Below are 18,309 nucleotides of genomic sequence, written 5' to 3'. Positions count from 1 at the left end.
GACAATCAGTCACTCCCTGAGAGAACATTTCTCTCTTGATTTCTTCGATGTCCACGTATAGGAGGTCGTAGTGACTGATGACTCCCCGACAGGTGTTAAGAGTGCGGTGCACCTCCACCTTAATCGGAATGTCATGGAGCATTCCCATAGCAAGCAGTTTATCGCTTTGTGTATCGTTCAGGGTCTCTATAAGAAGTGTACCATCCCGGAGCTTCTTCACGCTCTTTGGGTCCCCAGGCACAATCTGTGACAAAACTCTGCGAATTAAGAAAGGAGAAACCTTTTTCAAGGTTTCACCTTCCTTTATGCACGACATAATTAAATAGCGCTTACATGCGCCTATGCACTTTTCTCCCCCGCCGGTGTCCGGACGGGATCTTTTTAGTGGTGGAAAGGGTTTTTCCTCCATAATAATTAATTATTCGTCCCTCGGCCTCCCCACCCGCCACGGAGCCACACATTTGGGACGCCACTCCGCCAAACCGGAGCGGTCGCCAGGGCTAACTCGAGGGATATAGCGCTTCTGGAGTGGTTGTCTGTTTCGGGGTGGATCTTCGGTGCAAGGGCCCACCAAAACCCTTACATCTCCGACCTCCCTACGCAGACCCCCACAACCTTGGCACTCGCCACCGGAGCGAAAACGCGACGGAAGCCGATTGACCGGGAGTGGCTAGCTCCCGGCCTCCCGTTTACACGAAATCCGGGGCCGAAGAGGGGTATCACTCCCCGGTCCATACAGGGCATCCGACACCCTGCTGGGAACCAGAAAGCTCACCCTCCAGGATCCCCTTTTCTCCCTTACGGGTCTCCAGGCACGGCAAACACCTGGGCGGATCGCAGGCCAGATGGTATGGCCGCTCACAGACAGTGGATCCACAGCACTGTCCGGACGCATCCCTTGCTGGCTTGGGGTTTGTTTTCGGGGTTTTCTCCCCGCCCTTTTAGTCGCCTCTTACGACAAGCAGGGATACTGCGGGAGTATTCTCTAACCCCCTACCCGCAGGGGGGCTGTTACATCGGTGTAAGAGTACTCTTCTAAATGATGTCAAGGATACAGACACCACGTTATGCTCTGAAAGTTTGTAGTTAATTGTTTTTTAATTGCTCCATTGAACGAAAAGACAAATGGATTCAAAATTAAGAGAGATAAATCATTATTTTATACTTGAGTTGAGCCCTGAGGCAATCATTGCTTTCCACCGAAGAAATTAATCTGCGCCAAGAGAAAATGGAAATAAATATTTTTAACGAAAAAAATTAAAAATTACCATTAATTTTATCATCATCATTATATATGTATAGGTATTGGTCACCCTCAAGTTGGTTGCTGCTAGTTAGCAGAGTGATTCTCCTATATATGTAGATTATAAGGGCTGAGGCAAATCTAATCTGCATTCACACGTATTGAAAAATTTTTCAAATAATAATGCCGTGCGCTTAATTCCTTAGGGATACACGAGTGTCCGACTTAATTGAGGCAACGTTTACTGACAGCCCTTCGATGAGTATTTTGCAGGTTGTTCTTCCACTCTCATGTAAAATTTATGAAAAATTGAAAACTTATCTGAGCTAATGATTAATTCATTCAATTTGCAAACGTTTATCCGCACGATGGAAACAATTTGCATTTATCAAATATGCGTAATGAAAATAAGAACTGGCGGGGAATGGGGGGCTGGAATTTCTTTTGGAATAAGACTTAAAAGTTACGGAATGAATTCTAGAGTGGAATTGGAAAATGAATATACTTTCTGGCTCAGCGAATTTTCCATCATCTTAATCACTTGAGCGCAATATTTTCCCTCTATTCGAAGGACTTCCAGCGTCTCGTCGGTTCCTCTTCAAGGTCGGCATTCGAAAGATCAACTTTTTAAATCGAAACATCCCTACCCGTGTTACGAATACTGCAATACAATTTGCGGAAATACGCGACGGTTCAATAACAATAGAGCAATCCATTCCAAACAGATGCTGCCATGAGATATGCAATTTATGGAAAAGCTGCTTCACTTCATTCAGTGCGAATAATGTTTCAATTGTCTGTGCATTCCACTTAAATAGCAATTAAAATACGGATTATGTTTGCGAAGGCGTTGGGGGATGTGCGCGTTGGACAAAGTAGAAATTTCATGACATCAAGCATTTAAACTAATATGCATTATATTTAGACTAGACATGTAGTGTTTCACTTTTCAGGTTTCAGTTGAGTTAAAAACACGCTAATCAAATGCCTCGTGAATACATAATAATAACATACCTTAGCCAATTAGCAATTCCCAGCTTCACAAACAGGAACTTAAAAAGGATTGGAACTTAATTAAAACGCTGCTACCTAATAAAATTAAAAACTTACGCGTAACTGCAAAATTAATACAATAGTTGATTCATTCACTTATTAAAAAATTACAATGTTCCCCACCATATAAAAGTAATGTTTGGTATTCCGTTCATATCATATAATCTTTGACACCGTTCACTGGGGCATGGCAAAAGAGTAGAATTAATGAGAATCTAGGGAAAATATATTTAATGGAGTAACTATTGAAACTTCTTCTATGAAGAAACGAAAATCTCCTTGGAGAATGACAAGGGAACGTCTCGCATTATAAGAGGTTCGTCGATCCTATAGTAGAGCCACGTTAAATAGCAGAGCTTAAGACCTCGGGTAAAAATTCCTCGCCGCGATTTACGTAAACCGGGATTCGCAGTCGGAATGCTAGGGCTTCGAAAAGCTGACGGATGAGACATCGCATACAGAAAATTGGATGCCCAAGTTGGTACGAGGGGAGGCTGAAAAACTAATGCACACATGCTTGTAGACCACAAATAAAATGATCTTAAGAAGCACTCCTGGTGGCATGTGGAAGTAACATTTCCCGTCAACACGCATGCGCAGGTTTGAGGTCGTCACCATTCATCCAGTGTATTTTGAGAAGCGGAAGTATGGAGACGCGTTTTAGTGCTGTGTCGACGCGAGTTAAACAGCGCGACTTAAAAAGTGACTCCTACTGAGATTCATCGTCGTCGTTTGAAGGCCGTTTATGGTGACGATGCTGTCGATAGACTTAATTTAAATCGATGGGTAGTAACATTTCGTGGTTGCGAGCCTGGAAAAGCCATAGTTGTTCATGAAATACGCAACGGACGTCCGATCACTGCTTCAGACGATAAACATCGCAAACTCGTCGAAGATTTGGTTCAAAATGAACGGCGAATCACTCAAAAGCGTATCGCAAACCATATTGGTCGAGTGAGTCGTGTTAAAGGCCGCCTGGCGCCAATAGTCTTGCAACATGACAACGCTCGCCCACACACCTCGCGGGCAACTGGAGAGACTCTGCGAAACCTGAAATTTGAATCAATTCCACACCCTCCTTATTCCCCCGATGTTGCGCCTTCTGATTTTTATTCTTTTCCTCAACTCAACAGACACCTCAGGGGTAATCATTACACCTCGGACGATGAGGCGAAGGCAGCTGTCAAGTCCTGCATTCGAGAGAAGTCGGAATAGTTTCTCAGTGACGGAATGAAAAAACTTGTTTCAAGTTGGGAAAAATGTGTTGGCCTTAACGGTGACTATGTTGAAAAATAAATGTATGATTTTGAAACTTATTAATTGTAATTCAATGCTATTTGTTTTCATTTGTTGACTAAAAGCATGTGTGCATTACTTTTCAGTCTAACCTCGTAAAAGGATATCGTTGTGTAAGCGGTAAACGGGGAGGATGCGATAGGCATTTTATGACTGACAACTGGTGGTTGAAGTATAACAGGTAAAAAATAAAACTTCAAATTATGCCAGCAGCGTAAGGAAGTGATTTAAAAGACGATCTTGATAAATACCTACTGCTGGGGGAAAATGCTACCATAAAACAAATCTTTAAAATGTTACAAGGAAATATTGAAGATTAAAGAGCACAAATACTTGAAAAATACTACCCTTCTACTGCTCATAATTCTTTGAATATGTGATATTTAAAACCCTTATTGCACTATCTTCAGGTAAAGGGAAATTCGGGAAGGTGGACGGTATAGTTGTTTTCCACCGGAAGGAACCCAGTTTGAATTTTGAACTCCGACGGTGCAGAAATTTTCACTGCACGTTTCCCTACTTGACGGCAATATGGAGAGCATTTCAGTGGGAAGAATGCTTTCCACCGGATGGAATGTTAAACAGTGGAGCTATTTGCACCTAACGTCATTAGGAAGGCGAATTCCTTAGTCTCAAAGAGTTTATCTTCCAAATTTTAAATCTATCCCAATGGTGGAAATAATCTTGGGTGTAGGTCACCACTTTTAATAACTGCTACCACGAGAATACATTTCGAATGTGAAAGATCGTTGAAATTGAGGTAAATGATTGAGGGTGAAAAATTAAATACGTCATATTACAGTGGCCACGGAAATGCATATATGAACTAAAGAAGCATTGTCCATTTAATTTACAATACTCATAGAGAATGAATCTTGAAAAAAAGAAATGAGAGACTTTACACCCCCCGCCAAACGCCCTCTCACTGCTCCACTTAAGAAGCCGATGACGTTACCTTGCTTGGCGACGATGACGCTAGACACAGCCTCTGGCACGCTGGTCCCCGCCGCCAGGAATGTGATCCCCATCACGGAGTCTGGGATTTTCAGGGTGTCACCTTCGGGAAAATAAAATGGCACAAATAAATAGAAGGGCGAAGGTACGTTGGACGGATCGTCCATTACAGTTGTCAGCATTCGATTGAGTGTGGTTATTAGACTATCTTATCCGCGCGATTTCAGTTAAAACATTAACAAGGGAAAGTCACAAGCCGAGCACTGCATCGGCAGAATTTGTAATAAAATGCAGTCATTTCGATTTGTAAAAAAAATCAATTCACCTTCATCGGGAATCGAACCCGGACCCCTCGATATTGATTTTTTCGCATTGAAATTACTGCATTTTCGTGCACATTAACAAATGTCTCCACTTAATTAACTGCCTCTCTCCCACAGTCATTTGATTTTCCCACAGTTCATTTAATATATAGGGACAGTAATCAACCCGAAGACTAAGCCCGACGGCGTGTGAAATTCACACATCAGGGTAATAAAATAACGGCCAGTGCCCCCCATATTACCCCGATTCCCTGTGCCAGTTATAGTTTCCCTGGAAAATCTGGTACCCGAAAAATCACACAGCTGCAGGTGCCCAGAGAGGCTTACCCGGGAATCGAACCCGGGCCAGTAGTCCACACTCTACCCCCTGGACTACAACGACCCACTAAAAGCAACGGCGTATAGATATTGTTTCCGGCCCTAACAAGATTCATTGTATCCGGCGTAACTCTTGGAAATTGATTAATTAAAGCTTAAACAAGCATTTTCTTAATACTTACCAGTGACATAATTCAGACGAAAACGACGATTAAGTTGGAAAAACATAATACATAAGTACATACGTAACTTAAAGAACCACTTGCAAAAAAGGGGGCTCAATGACAAGTAACTCATGTTTAAATATTCTTTAATAGGATGGTTTCAGAAGATCTTGATCGTTAAGGCAAGATCATAATCGTGAATTGGAGACAGGATTTTAATGGTGTGGAGAAGGATGGAAAAAATGAAATGGTCATAAATGAATAAAGTAAGTAGTCATTAGCACGACGAAGGGGGAAATGCAATAATATTGGGTGAAATTAGAGCAATGCAGAAAAGTGAAAGCGGGGTGCTTAAGGCAATGAAATGGGATGTTGAAGAATGTGACTTAGGTTTAGAAAGGAGATCATCGGGTGACCGAGGTAAAGTTAGGGAAAGGTAAAAGCACTTAGGGCGAAATGAAAAGGGACAAAATATGTTTTGAGCACAAAAATGGTTTACTGTATAGTTCTTGAGTACTCAGTTCAGAGTTATTCAGAAGCGTTTGCAGTGCTTAGTCTCTCACACCATCAACACCTCAGGTAGAGTGTAAATTTGAAAAAATAAAGAGGGCCAGGCCAGTTTGAAATTTAAATACACACCAAAAACTTGGAAAATGCTTAGAAATAAATAGAGAACTGCAGCGTCAGAAATTTTGAGCGTTTTTTTTAATGTCATTAATGTATAAAAGGAACAATAGCGGACCGATAACACTTCCTTGTGGGACATGCGAAGTTACGCTCACTGTAGACGATGATACGCTGATCATTTGCTCGCGGCCTGTTAAAAAGGCCGCAGGTTAATAGTCCCAACAGAGTAGAAGGCAAAGACAAGCCCGGCTTGTCTTGCCTCGGGCGACGAAGACTCACCGATGATCGTGATGGTCCACGCGACGACGTATGAGAGAGATCCGATCCAAATGATGCACATGACGAAGGTGAGCGGGAACCAGCGCTTGAGGGCGGGCCGCTCGCAGTCGGGGATGGTAAGGAAGTAGACGAGATGAATGGGCCACACGGCCACCCAGCTGATGCCGCGCCAGAAGCCCATGCCGCGGGGGAGGCGGAACACGCTGTAGTCGGCCGCCGCCGGAGCCGCCAACACCGCCTCCTCCTGCTGCTTGTCCACCGACAGCATCTGACCCACCTTGGCCAGCACTGCAAAGAGGAGCGACGGTTGAGGTCACCGCCGAATGGAGCTCCTCCGGCCGGGTGAGGCAAACCGTCCTCCCCCCTCTCCGGTATATCCTCATAAACTCAAGCCCTTAGGCATTTCACGCCAGTAATTACATACATGTAGCCTTTAAGTTATTCTACATCAGCCAAATCACACCTCTTAAAACATTTCATCCCTATAACAGTTCACTCATGCGATTGTTCACTGCTATGTCATTAGAGCATTACGACTTTTTAGGCCCACGAAATGTCAACATTATATCTTTACCACTCAAACCCTTCGCCCCGAATTTATTTCAAATCTTATGGAACAATTATTTTAAATGGGGATGGTTAACAGTCCTTCCAATTACCTTGGAATATTCTAAAAAATGGCCTAGTAATGAATTTATTTCCTAAAATGACAAAACAATCATGAAAAGATAAAAATATTTTATCATACCACATGGCTATTAGTGGATCGCGGTAGTCCAAGGGGTAGAGCGTTGGACTCCTGACTGGAGGGTCCCGGGTTCGATTCCCGGGCATGGCACTCTGGGCACCTGCAGCTCCACCCGAGCTAAGTGATTTTTCGGATACCAGATCTTCCTGGGAAACCATAACCGGCACAGGGAAAGGAACTGGCCCCCCTTAATACCCTGATGGGTGGATATTCACACGCCGTATACGCTTAGTACTGGGTGAACTCTACCATCACCTACTAAACTGACCTTCGAGTTGCTTACTGTGTTTATGGTTTTTTTATGGCAATAAAGGAGTTGAGCGATATATACTCGTTTTTAATAAAAGACACCGAATTCAAAATAAATATAAATTAAGAGGAAGTAATAAATGAGAACTGAAAATGATCGCCGATACGGAAAGATGAAATGCCTTTTTCTGTCGACACGAAAACAGAACGGGCAACAATCGCGGAAAAAATATACCACTCTGAATCAGTAAATTTCATCTATGCCCGAATAGGAATTTTTTCCGGCGGAAAATTATTTGGAAAAAACTTGTAAAGTTATTATATCCATATTCTTCGTTCATTTAACGCACTCATCAATTATCAATAAAGTACTCGACAATTACCTCTTAAAGTACTCGTCAATCATTCGATAAAAGCGTATGCACAGTCGCGGACGGAATCAATTATTCACCGTCGCAATGCTAACACGATATTCCCGAAAGTGATAGCAGTGTTTGACATGTAGCCCTAGCATTACAAATGAATTATTTTTGCAAAGCAAATGCTTAATTCCTTAGCTGTATCATTGAATATTTCCCGTTCAAAAAAGGATTTTAACGAATAAAATTCATCACCAAGGCCTTGCCTTGGGGATGAATTTGAATCGAGGCACCAGCTTGCCAAGAGTTGACATTTAAAAATCGATGTGTCTTCTTTGCGAACCTGTTGCTTCAACTCGCCATTTTTCCCCCACTCAAAGAGTTCGCCTGATATACAATCGTTGAAAACATGTAATTTCAGGATTGCACTCTCCCATATCCTACCTTCTCACCTGGTGCTTGCACCCCCTGCCACACACCTTTTGGGTTCATCCCGGAATATTTTTATCGATGTCAAATTAATGACGGGGACTTTTGAGTACGGATGTCAGGAAGAGGCTCGTTAAAACTTTGATTTAGAGCATGGTTGTGTACGCCGCGGAAACATGGTCACATTGAAACATGGTCAATATTGAAACAGGATGACAGGCGTAGAGTGAAGACTCTTGGGAGATATTGGTGTGGAGAAGGATAGAGAAGGTGAAGCGGACAGAATTGTAAACAAATGAGGAAGTGATGAAAGGGGAGAAGAGGGATGAATCCAAAGGGGGCAGGCAAGATGGGTGGAGGGTGGTTTGATATTGCGATCGGATGTTGAAGACTACGAAAGAGAGCGGAACGTTAGGAAAGCCAGGAAGGTTTAGAAAGAGGATAGGGATATTGAACGGAATGAAGTAAGACTTTATGCGGAACTGAAGAAGCTTTTGTTGTAGTTTCGGATGTCAGGTTGAGTTGGATTCCCTAGGACGAAGTATTCCTAGGAATAGTATACGTAATGTTCATGTGTTTACTTGATAGGTAGTCTGATAAATGACATAGCATTTTTAGCAACCAGACTTGAATAGAACGACAAGAACGCGTGACGCGCGCGAATAAGCTGGGAGGACTTATTCATTATGGTGAATATGGATTACGAAAGGTTTATTTTAGGAAAACTTTTAATTTCGGAAAACAATAACTTTTCATATTTGTACCATTTTTGAACTATCACATTTTACGCCTTCCGGCATTTTTAAAAGCGCTATAATTAAAAAAACTTATCTCTATCAAGGCATATTGATTTTCCTCGCCATTACTTCCGGCCTTTATAAGCCGGAAACTTGTCCACGACGGAACCGTTTTACTTCACCGACCGAATCCGCAACAGAGTGTGCTCAACGTGACTATTTCACGTATAACTAAATCTCGGGAATCAGCGCGAAGAGTTTCTTAAGATAGGCGAGGGTCGAGTTCACTAAGTAGTGCAAGACAACGGGCGATGCATGGAGTTGACGCATTTAATGGCAGGGTGCCGATAAGGGAGAGAGTGGGGGTTTCATCCCCTTGGTTCCCAATGACATCTGCTACAATTCGGATAATCGCGCAAATTGGACGAAACCGAGGGTGCTTCATTCATCGCCGAACACGAGCCCTCGGGTCAGTGGCACAGCCCTCCCACGTATGAAGCCAATGCTACAGATGTCTCTGCGACGGATAGATATTAAATGCTTGACCAATAGGATGAAAATTGGCAGAACGTGAGAAATGTGTTCCACCTGCCCCGACACCATTAAGTTTCTCACGAGAAACACTGCCACACACCGCTGTTCGCACACGTAGGCATGGCGCCGATCGCACACGGGACTGCGTTCGCGGCCGCCTCGCCCAGAGACTCACCTCCGACGCCCTCCGGCGCGGGCGCCGTCCCCCCGCCGCCGCCCCCGCACAGGTTCCCGTTCTGGTCGTCGGGAAGGCGGCCGGGTGGGGACGAGGCGACCGCCAGCACCGTCGTGGCCACCTCCTCCGACCGCAGCGGGATGCGCACCTCGGCCATCTCTTCTGTCCGGAAAGAGGGAAGGAGATGGGGGAGGAATGAGTCTCCCTCCTTCCAGCAAACGAGTCACACGCCCCGTTCCTACGAGCCACAAGTCACTTTACATGGCCTTATACATTGCACGCGTGGGGTTTACTGAAATTTGGCCATAAAGAGTGAATCACTTGTCACTTAATGTATTATACCGTGCATGCAAGTGTGAAAATTTTACATCAACCAGTTGTAGCTTTGATAAATGGCACCTGGTCGCATAAACATTCCAAATGTTCCCACGATGGGAGGTTTTGGAACGATCAAATATTTAGGGGCGGTATGACAAAAGGAAAATCATTCCAAAAGTTTAAAAGATATGAAAATTCTTTCTAGTAAACTTTCGTATTTTTTGAACTGATGGAATGTCATTAATTACTTATCACTTTGAAGATCATAGCAATTTGCTCTGTAATGATCGTGTTACTTAAAATGCGAGAAAAATGTTTGATATTTACTGCTATATACAATGAATATTCATTTAAATATGCATTATAACTTATTAAAAATAGAAAAACCTAAAGTAGAGAAAATATTTTGACGTGTGATATGAGTGGGCCGCATTTTGGAGGGGCATTGAATGAAGCTGGTTTAGATCGATAGGAGGGTGACGATGAAACAGAATTTGCGGTGAATGGGAAACTATATCCATCATTTGGAAAATGGGCAACGGAGATTTTCCTGCCTAACACAAAAAAGCACTTAAGATACTTTATGACCTGGCTAAAAAACATTTTTGAAAATTTAAGAGTCCACGGATGAAATTGACTCTCTTTGTTTATTTTTTGGATTAAAATTTTAGTAAATATTATTACAAAATTAATCTCATTTTCTGCATTTTAAACATTACTTATTACCTACAATATGTTAAAGATCTATACCAGAACCCAATTTATTCCTATCCTAGAATACTCCTCCATAGTATGGGATCCATATGAGGTGGGACATATTAAAAAGATAGAAAAAGTTCAAAGAAAGGCAGCAAGATATGTACTCGGAAGGTACAAAAGAACAGATAGTGTCACGGATATGTTAGATGTACTGAAATGGGAGAGTTTGAAAAATAGAAGAAAAAGGAGCAGGTTAGGCGCGATGCATAGAATAGTTAAAAAGGACGAAGCGTGGGAAGATTTATGGCAAGGGATAGAAAAGCCTAACTTTAAGGGAAAAAACGACCATAGCCACAAAATAAAAATAAGGACTCAAAAAACCAATAAGAAAAAATACTCTTTTTTAAATAGAACCATTATTGATTGGAACCAGCTGCCTGGAGGTTTGTTTGAGCCCTTTCCATCCAATTTTAGAAGTTTTAAGTTTAAATGTAAAGTAGCCACTGGGTAATAAACTTCACTGTAGTTTTGAAAATATTGTTTGTGTGTGATGTGGTCGGCATTTTGTATGTGGTGTGGAAGTTTGTTTGTATGTGATGTGGAAGTGTCATTATGTAAAAATATTTTGTCTCTTATCTGTTTTTATGTGTTCGAATGTAATTTTCGTTGTTAGTAGTTATCTTTGACCTAACCTGACCGTTGCCACCAGGAAATTTGCCTAATTGCAACGTAATTGTGTAAATAAATAAATAAATAAATTCATATGCATAAAATGTAAACACTGCGTAATTTATTTCACTTACTTGAAAAAGTACACAATTGCTTTTGTCGAATATAAACAGAGAACTTTAAATTTCAAATGAGATAGGCATAAAATATTTCCAAATATATTTAATTAAGACTCCATATTCTCCGAGGAATTCAATCGCAATCAAACCTAATGAATTAAGGTGTATTTTAATGATATGGAGTAACGATGCTGGATACGCTGGTAATATGGCAAATTAGCCGTGACCCTAACTACATTAGGCATCAGGTTTTCAAAAAGCATTAAATTGAGGGAATTTGGTCATCATTGAATACAGTATTACAATATATATATATATATATATATATATATATATATATATATATATATATATACCTACCAAGCTAAAGTGATTTTTCGGGTACCAGGTCTTCCTGGGAAACCATAACCGGTACAGGGAAAGGAACTGGCCCCCCTACCCCGATGCGTGAATTTTCACACGACGTACAAGCTTAGTACTGGGTGATCTCTACCATCACCTACTAAACCGACCTTCGGGTTGATTACTGTGTTTATGGTTTATATATATATATATATATTATATATATAATATATATAATATATATAATATATATTATATACATAAACAAACACACAGTTTCATTCGTATGCGTCTCTGTGTTTATATATATTCAAACACGAAAACCCGTCATTTGGCGATCATATACTCATTCACATGGAAATAGATAAAAGGGATAGGAACACACAAAGGACGAACACAAGACAAGTAGGGAAGGCGGAATCGAGCAAATGAAAAGTGTTAAAATATTTCCTCGAATGAGAATTGAACGCCGGATCTTTCGATTTCCGCCGGGCCAATGCTCCAACCAATAACCACCTCCAGAAATCAAACACCCGATAAGGAAGTTATAAATAGGAAGCCAGATGATGGAAAAATCAATTTCACAAGAAGTGATTACAACAGAGACAGACAAACAGGATAGACAATAGGAAATAAATCGCGTATTAGAGAGGGATAGAAATAGGAGGAGGAGAGGAAGTCCCTCTTCAAAACAAAAAATACCACATTTTTTGAGGAATGTAAGCAAAGAATCAAAGAATTCCAATACTCCTCACTATACTGAAATCTCTATCGAAATATTATTATGTCTCAATAAATATATTAATATAAAATCATGCATTGTTTTTGCACGCTTATAATCAAACTCAGAGATATTTCAAAATATTTCGAAGGTATGCCGTTCGAGTAAAATTGAAGTGAATTTCGGAAAAGCAATTAATAAAATGATTTAGGTTAACTTCATTGAAATGATTCCTATTATAAAGAAGCAAACATTTATTACTTAAACAAAGGTCAAGTGTAAAAAGCTATGGGTAATTGAATATTGGACAGTTTAAGTACCTTCATCGTAAATAACGCTTTCTTTCAAACTATTATTTATAAGTAAATACTTTTTTGATGTTTTGAGAATAAAAATGCTTCTCGAGTAGGGGCAGAGTTATTAGATAACTCAGTAGAATAGTTCACACAGTGATAAAGGGTAAAATTCATAATATTAGCGAAAAACCGTTAAATATTTATTTCAATAATGCCTTATAGGGCAAGAAAATTTTTAAAAATCCTATGTTCTGGGCCAATTTGTACAAATTATTGACATTCTCAGAATATCTCTCCATACAGTTAGTCATTACTCTCTATTCCCTTATTGTTAGGTATGGGTAGTTATCATTACACCCGAGCACCCTTCAACCCCAATGCGCCGAAAAGCGGGACGCACTAAATACTTCACCCGGAGTAGTCAGCGCCTTTATTTACCATTGTGAGAGACGGCGGAAGCATCCTCTTGGTTCTCAGAATCGACGCGTGGCGGCGCTGTGTCGATCCTCCTCCTGAGCCCACTCCGGGCACACCTTTGGAAAGACTTATCCCAGTACATAACTGCAAGCATAAGAACAGAGCATTCTTCTAGAGGGGATGTTGGGACACGACCCGTGGGCATAAACGGTCATGCTCCAAAAACTGAAGGAAATGTGCAAAATGACACGGAATCAAAGTTTAAAATACCAGTGTTCATGCCGAGAGGAAATTGACAATTATTGTATAAATGAATCCCCCCGAACGAAAGCGTTAGTCAAATTATCAATCTTCTCCAGAACAATGAGAAATACTACGTAAAGGTTAATGTGAACCTCTGGCCGATACCATCTACTCCAACATATAGTCTTAAGCAATTAAAAACAAATATTCCACTCTTCTGAAGTAATCTTATTTGAAATAAAATATTCTGTGGAATACTACGACTTTTCTATTTCAGCAGGCATTTGACAATTGCACGAGGCAGAGTCGGTTGCAATATAACATATACCACAGACAGTGTTTGATTCATTTTTTTAAATTTTATTGATTTTTCTTTCCTCGGACGAGGTTACAGTTTACAAGGAAATGAGGAATTTACTAGGTAGAAGAAAATAGAGAAAATGTGAGAACATTATTTAACTAATTATATAACTAATATAGGCATGATATTTGTAAATTAATGGATTTTAATCAATTTCGTTAGGACGATTGTTCATTAGAAGTGATATCGTAACAAATGGCGGAGAAGAGAGTCAGAACAGAATGGTACTGGTAAGTCACCAAAAGAGAGGAGGAAGCATGGGAAAACATACCGCAAGCAAGTAGCAGAATATTACTAATAGAAGCAAAAGCTAAGCCAACAAACGCGGTTATTGTTTGGGCCTATATACCACAAGGCAATCACAGGCAGGAAGTAGTCGATAGGATATCCGATCAATTAGGGAACCAAATTGTGAGTATTCTCCTCGATGGTACACGAAGGAAGAGATGCTAGGGAGGTGAGGGACTAAGATTTAGGAACAAGGGATGATACAGTGATATATTAAAAGACTTCTCGAAGGCCACAGCGTTCAATCATTATGAAGACTTGGTTTAAAAATCGTGATAGATGCACGTAGACATTAGTTAGATTACATTATGGTTGGACACACATTTAGGAACAGCGTGATTATTCGCACAGGTTTCTGTGAGTGGAAGTGAAGCCAAATCACAATTCAGCACTTATTAAGTGTAATGTTAGATGAAAGAGGATTGAAAGTGGGAAGACGATTGAGACAATGGAATGCAGAAGCATTTCCCAGGAAGGTGAGATGTGAGTACGAGCAAGCTGCAGAGAAAACCATGGGTGAGGACCGAGAGAAAGGGTAAATAGTAATAAAGGGTAATAGTAGGCAATAAACATTTGAACACATCAAAAAAATGATATTGCCAAGTAAGAATACATCAAACCAGCCAGATTACCAGATGATGAAGCTTTAGTCGGTCATCCAGGAAAGGGGTTGTAGTCATTACTGAGCTCAGTAGAAACTCAGTCGGATATGCATGAGATGAGAATGAATTGAAAGAAATCAATATATTGTGGTTATTTTCTTTTAAATGTAAGCGGATAAACATTTAAAAAAGGAGTTCATTTGCTGGAGCATATGGAGCAGTTAACCAGTATTGGAAGTGCTTCGGGACAAAATGATCAAATAAGTATGGAAATTAGGCAAAGGCAGGGAATTAGACGTAGAATGATTCATAAGAAGAAAGGAATTGATGACGGGAATATTGAACAAGAACGTAACCAAAATGCTTATTGAAACTTTGATATGGACCATTGTTATATAGGGTGCTGAAACATGGTCACTAAAGCAGGAGAATCGACGTCGATTGGAGGCTTTTAAAATGTGGGTTTGGAGGATGGCGAAAGTGAAATGGACCGAAAGGAAAACAAATGAGGAAGTGCTGGGTAGGGTGGGGGAGGAGAGAGGATTATTGTGAGAGAGTTAAAGTAGGCAGGAAAGAAGGATGCAAAGCAAATTGATTGGCAATGGAATGTGGAAGACTGTGGTATAAGGGAGAATGTTGGGAAAATGAGGAACGGACAGAAATGAGATAGGGATGTTGGACGAAATGAAAGAAGGAAGGAAGTATAGTGAGATGAAGAGGGGCTTTGTTTTGGAGTAGGCAGTTGGGTTGTATTTTGTTAGGCGGAGTACAAATAATTACAATACATCTACTGTAATTTTGTAGTACATAGGCCATCATTTATGCTGACCGACATGACATATTTTGACATAGAAATGCAATGCATAATGGTTTATCTAGTCTAGCGGCTACAGGATGCAAAACTCTTGTGATACAGTAGGAAACTGCACTTTTTTCAGTCAAGAATAAAAACTTGACTCCTTCTAATGCAATAGTTTCCAAGTGTAAAAATCATTCGCCTTGCTAAGATCCCAGTCAAGGAAAATGCTTTTTGCACTCTAAAATTAATGCATTTTAATGTGAATTGGAGGGGACGACCTCGATAAAAGTCACTGTTGCGGCACCTCCTGGATTGTTTGAACTTTTTGCCCTCTTTGCTTACGAGTCGGATACAATGAATGATCACAATGTCAAGAATGAAGAAACATTTTAATTTTCCTTTTTTCAAAGCAATTGTAAATGCCACAATTCATCATGCTGCTCTTAATGAGATTTAAAATGCATTATCTAGCATTAGAGCGCATTGCTGGTCCATTGCCAAGCATCGTTGGTTTAGAAGCACCAAAACTTTCAGAAATATTTCTTTTTAATGTGATAACATCGAGAGTTTCACTTTTGTAGTAAATCGACCGATTGATAAGCGATCTAAAAGACAAGAAACAACAGATGATGGGTCAAATAGTGCATAGATCGAGAGGTGACAGCTCGTCACCTCCGCACCCTTAAGAGATGGAGGAGGATGCTTCGATGGGCCCACTCCGGAGAGAGTTAGACGTGAAGAGGTTTGGATTCTCACCTCCTATATACACGATGTACATTAGGACAAGTGTCAAGGCTTCGTACCACTCAACACGCTCGTCGCGTATCGTCGAAATGAGGAGGCCAACCGTGACGCCATATGCCAGGCAGTCCCTGGTCAGCGGCCACCAATCCAATGGCACGGCCTGCAATGAGACAAGACACATTAGATCGGAAAAATAAAGCATCTCGCATTCGTGCTCTTTCATCAGCCGAAGCATCAAATTGGGAATATTATGACTTTTAAAGAGGCAAGGGATTAAATCTGAATTTTTTCATTCTTAACCCTGGAACGGTAACGCTATTTTTTCACCTATTCTGGTGACGTGGGGGGACAATTTCCAAAAATTCGTATCTCGCATCCATTATGACTATGAGAGTCCTATGTGGGCTACTTTTTTTCGTTTTTTAGCGTAAAATCACGTGACACATTGAATGGCGTGAATTAAAGGTCCCGAGTCGCAGACGTAAGTCGTTTTTGTTTGGAACGAGATTTCATCCCGCTCTGGGGTGTTTATTCTCCCCCGTTACCGTTCTAGGGTTAAGTTTGATCTTTTTTGTTTTATAATCATTTATAGAAAATACTTAACCAACATGAACGACGCAACGCCTAATGATATTTAACAAACTCCTAATACATCTCGTAATGCTCATATTTTTCACCTTATTGACCCCACATGTCCTAATGATGTAAAAGATGACATTACTCTTAAACCTATGGATTCCCACCAAAGTATTCATTCATAAATGTAATCTCCCTCATTGGGCTTCCTCCTTAATAAGGATATCACTTGCACTCCTATGCTGAGGTTAAAGTTTCTCTTTATTTGCCATGCAATTATTTCAGAATACCCAATGGATAGGCAAGAGCAATAGACCACGAACTATTAAGGCAATGTTTGGCACTGAAATATTCCATTTGTAAATTTAATGCTGACAACGAAAGTCATTTAATGACATTTTTAATCAGTAATTGCAATAAACACATGACTAAAAGTGAGTTTCTCCAGGCAAAAAGAACCAAGAAAATGCTGTAGAGAGCAATGCCACTGTTAAAAACACAACGAATAATGCCAAAATAATTACACAGCAATACATCTCTAGCTATGACCTTTTCTCATAATCAATCATCTATGACTCAAAAGGTACAACAATGCCTAAGCTTTCACTTCAATTCCACTCCTGAATATTTAATAATTATTATCTTACATTTGGTCACTACATAAATACCTTGCAATACTGTTCAAAAAACATTACACTACATTCCTGCTTTCACAGTTACAGATACAGAGCCAATAAGAATCAAGCAAATACACTGCAATGACAAAATTCATGTTTGGAGCTACTAACTAACTAGTTCCAGTATCACTTTCTATAATGCATAATAAAACTAAGGAAGACAAAAAAAAGTGTGGCTAAAATGGTAATAGAACATATTACCATTATCAAAGCAGTATTATCTTAATAATACTACTTACAACCATAGTATTTACAAAAGAAAGAATGACATGCAAAAAAATGTACTGGAGGTTATTTTGCAGTTCAACGAAATTTACATTTACGAATACCACACTACAGTGGTAATGTTAGATAAAAATTCAGTGTCATTTCATGACACATCTTATAGTATATATGCATACTACTAAATATATACGTAGTCATAACCACTTCTTGCTTTGGTTAAAATGCATCGTTGAGGGTGAAATTTAAAATATAACAAGAAAATTCCTCGAATGTGGTTTCAAGGGAGTCTTGATGTTTCCATTGACTGGGGTGTGCAAGAAAACAATAAAATGTCAAAACATGACAACTAATGACAGTTGATATAAAATTTTATAGTATTGTACGCTGGCATACACTTGATGTTTGACTAAATGGCCTTACCACATTCACTGTAACATTTAAGCACAGTTAACATGAGGTATAACACGGTTTGGGCATTAACTTGATGCATGATAAATACTGATGGAAAAATACCTTCCACTAGCACATGCTAATCCACTATTGGTGTCAAATATTCAACCTCTTTTAATTTTGACTTATGTACCTCTTAAAATCTATTCTATGATTCAAAATGCAAGTCCAAAGAGAGACCTGAAATTGGCAAACACTGGATAATAAATTAAAGGCATCACGGCCATACAGGATTTGAGTTGTCAACCTAGTTTCCTAGGCACCAATTATAACTT

The 18,309-nt window shown here is 40.1% G+C and overlaps 1 protein-coding gene across 2 annotated transcripts in view; it reads right to left on the bottom strand.

Moving 5' to 3' along the window:
• Positions 1 to 18,309, bottom strand: part of zyd (sodium/potassium/calcium exchanger zydeco) — a 96,831-nt gene that overhangs the window by 9,030 nt on the left and 69,492 nt on the right. The window contains exons 4-8 of one of the 2 annotated variants that reach the window (XM_071595349.1): positions 16,119 to 16,266; positions 13,091 to 13,213; positions 9,489 to 9,650; positions 6,258 to 6,545; positions 4,548 to 4,649 (exon numbers count right to left, since the gene is read on the bottom strand). In XM_071595349.1, coding sequence (XP_071451450.1) covers positions 4,548 to 4,649; positions 6,258 to 6,545; positions 9,489 to 9,650; positions 13,091 to 13,213; positions 16,119 to 16,266 — 823 coding nt within the window. The remainder of the gene's footprint in view (positions 1 to 4,547; positions 4,650 to 6,257; positions 6,546 to 9,488; positions 9,651 to 13,090; positions 13,214 to 16,118; positions 16,267 to 18,309) is intronic. The other variant, XM_071595350.1, reaches the window with a different exon arrangement.

This window comes from Hetaerina americana, unplaced genomic scaffold (genome assembly GCF_022747635.1).
Source record: "Hetaerina americana unplaced genomic scaffold, ioHetAmer1.1.p SCAF_7, whole genome shotgun sequence".
In the NCBI taxonomy this organism is placed as follows: Eukaryota; Metazoa; Arthropoda; class Insecta; order Odonata; family Calopterygidae; genus Hetaerina; species Hetaerina americana.
This window is presented reverse-complemented; position numbering and strand designations above follow the sequence as displayed.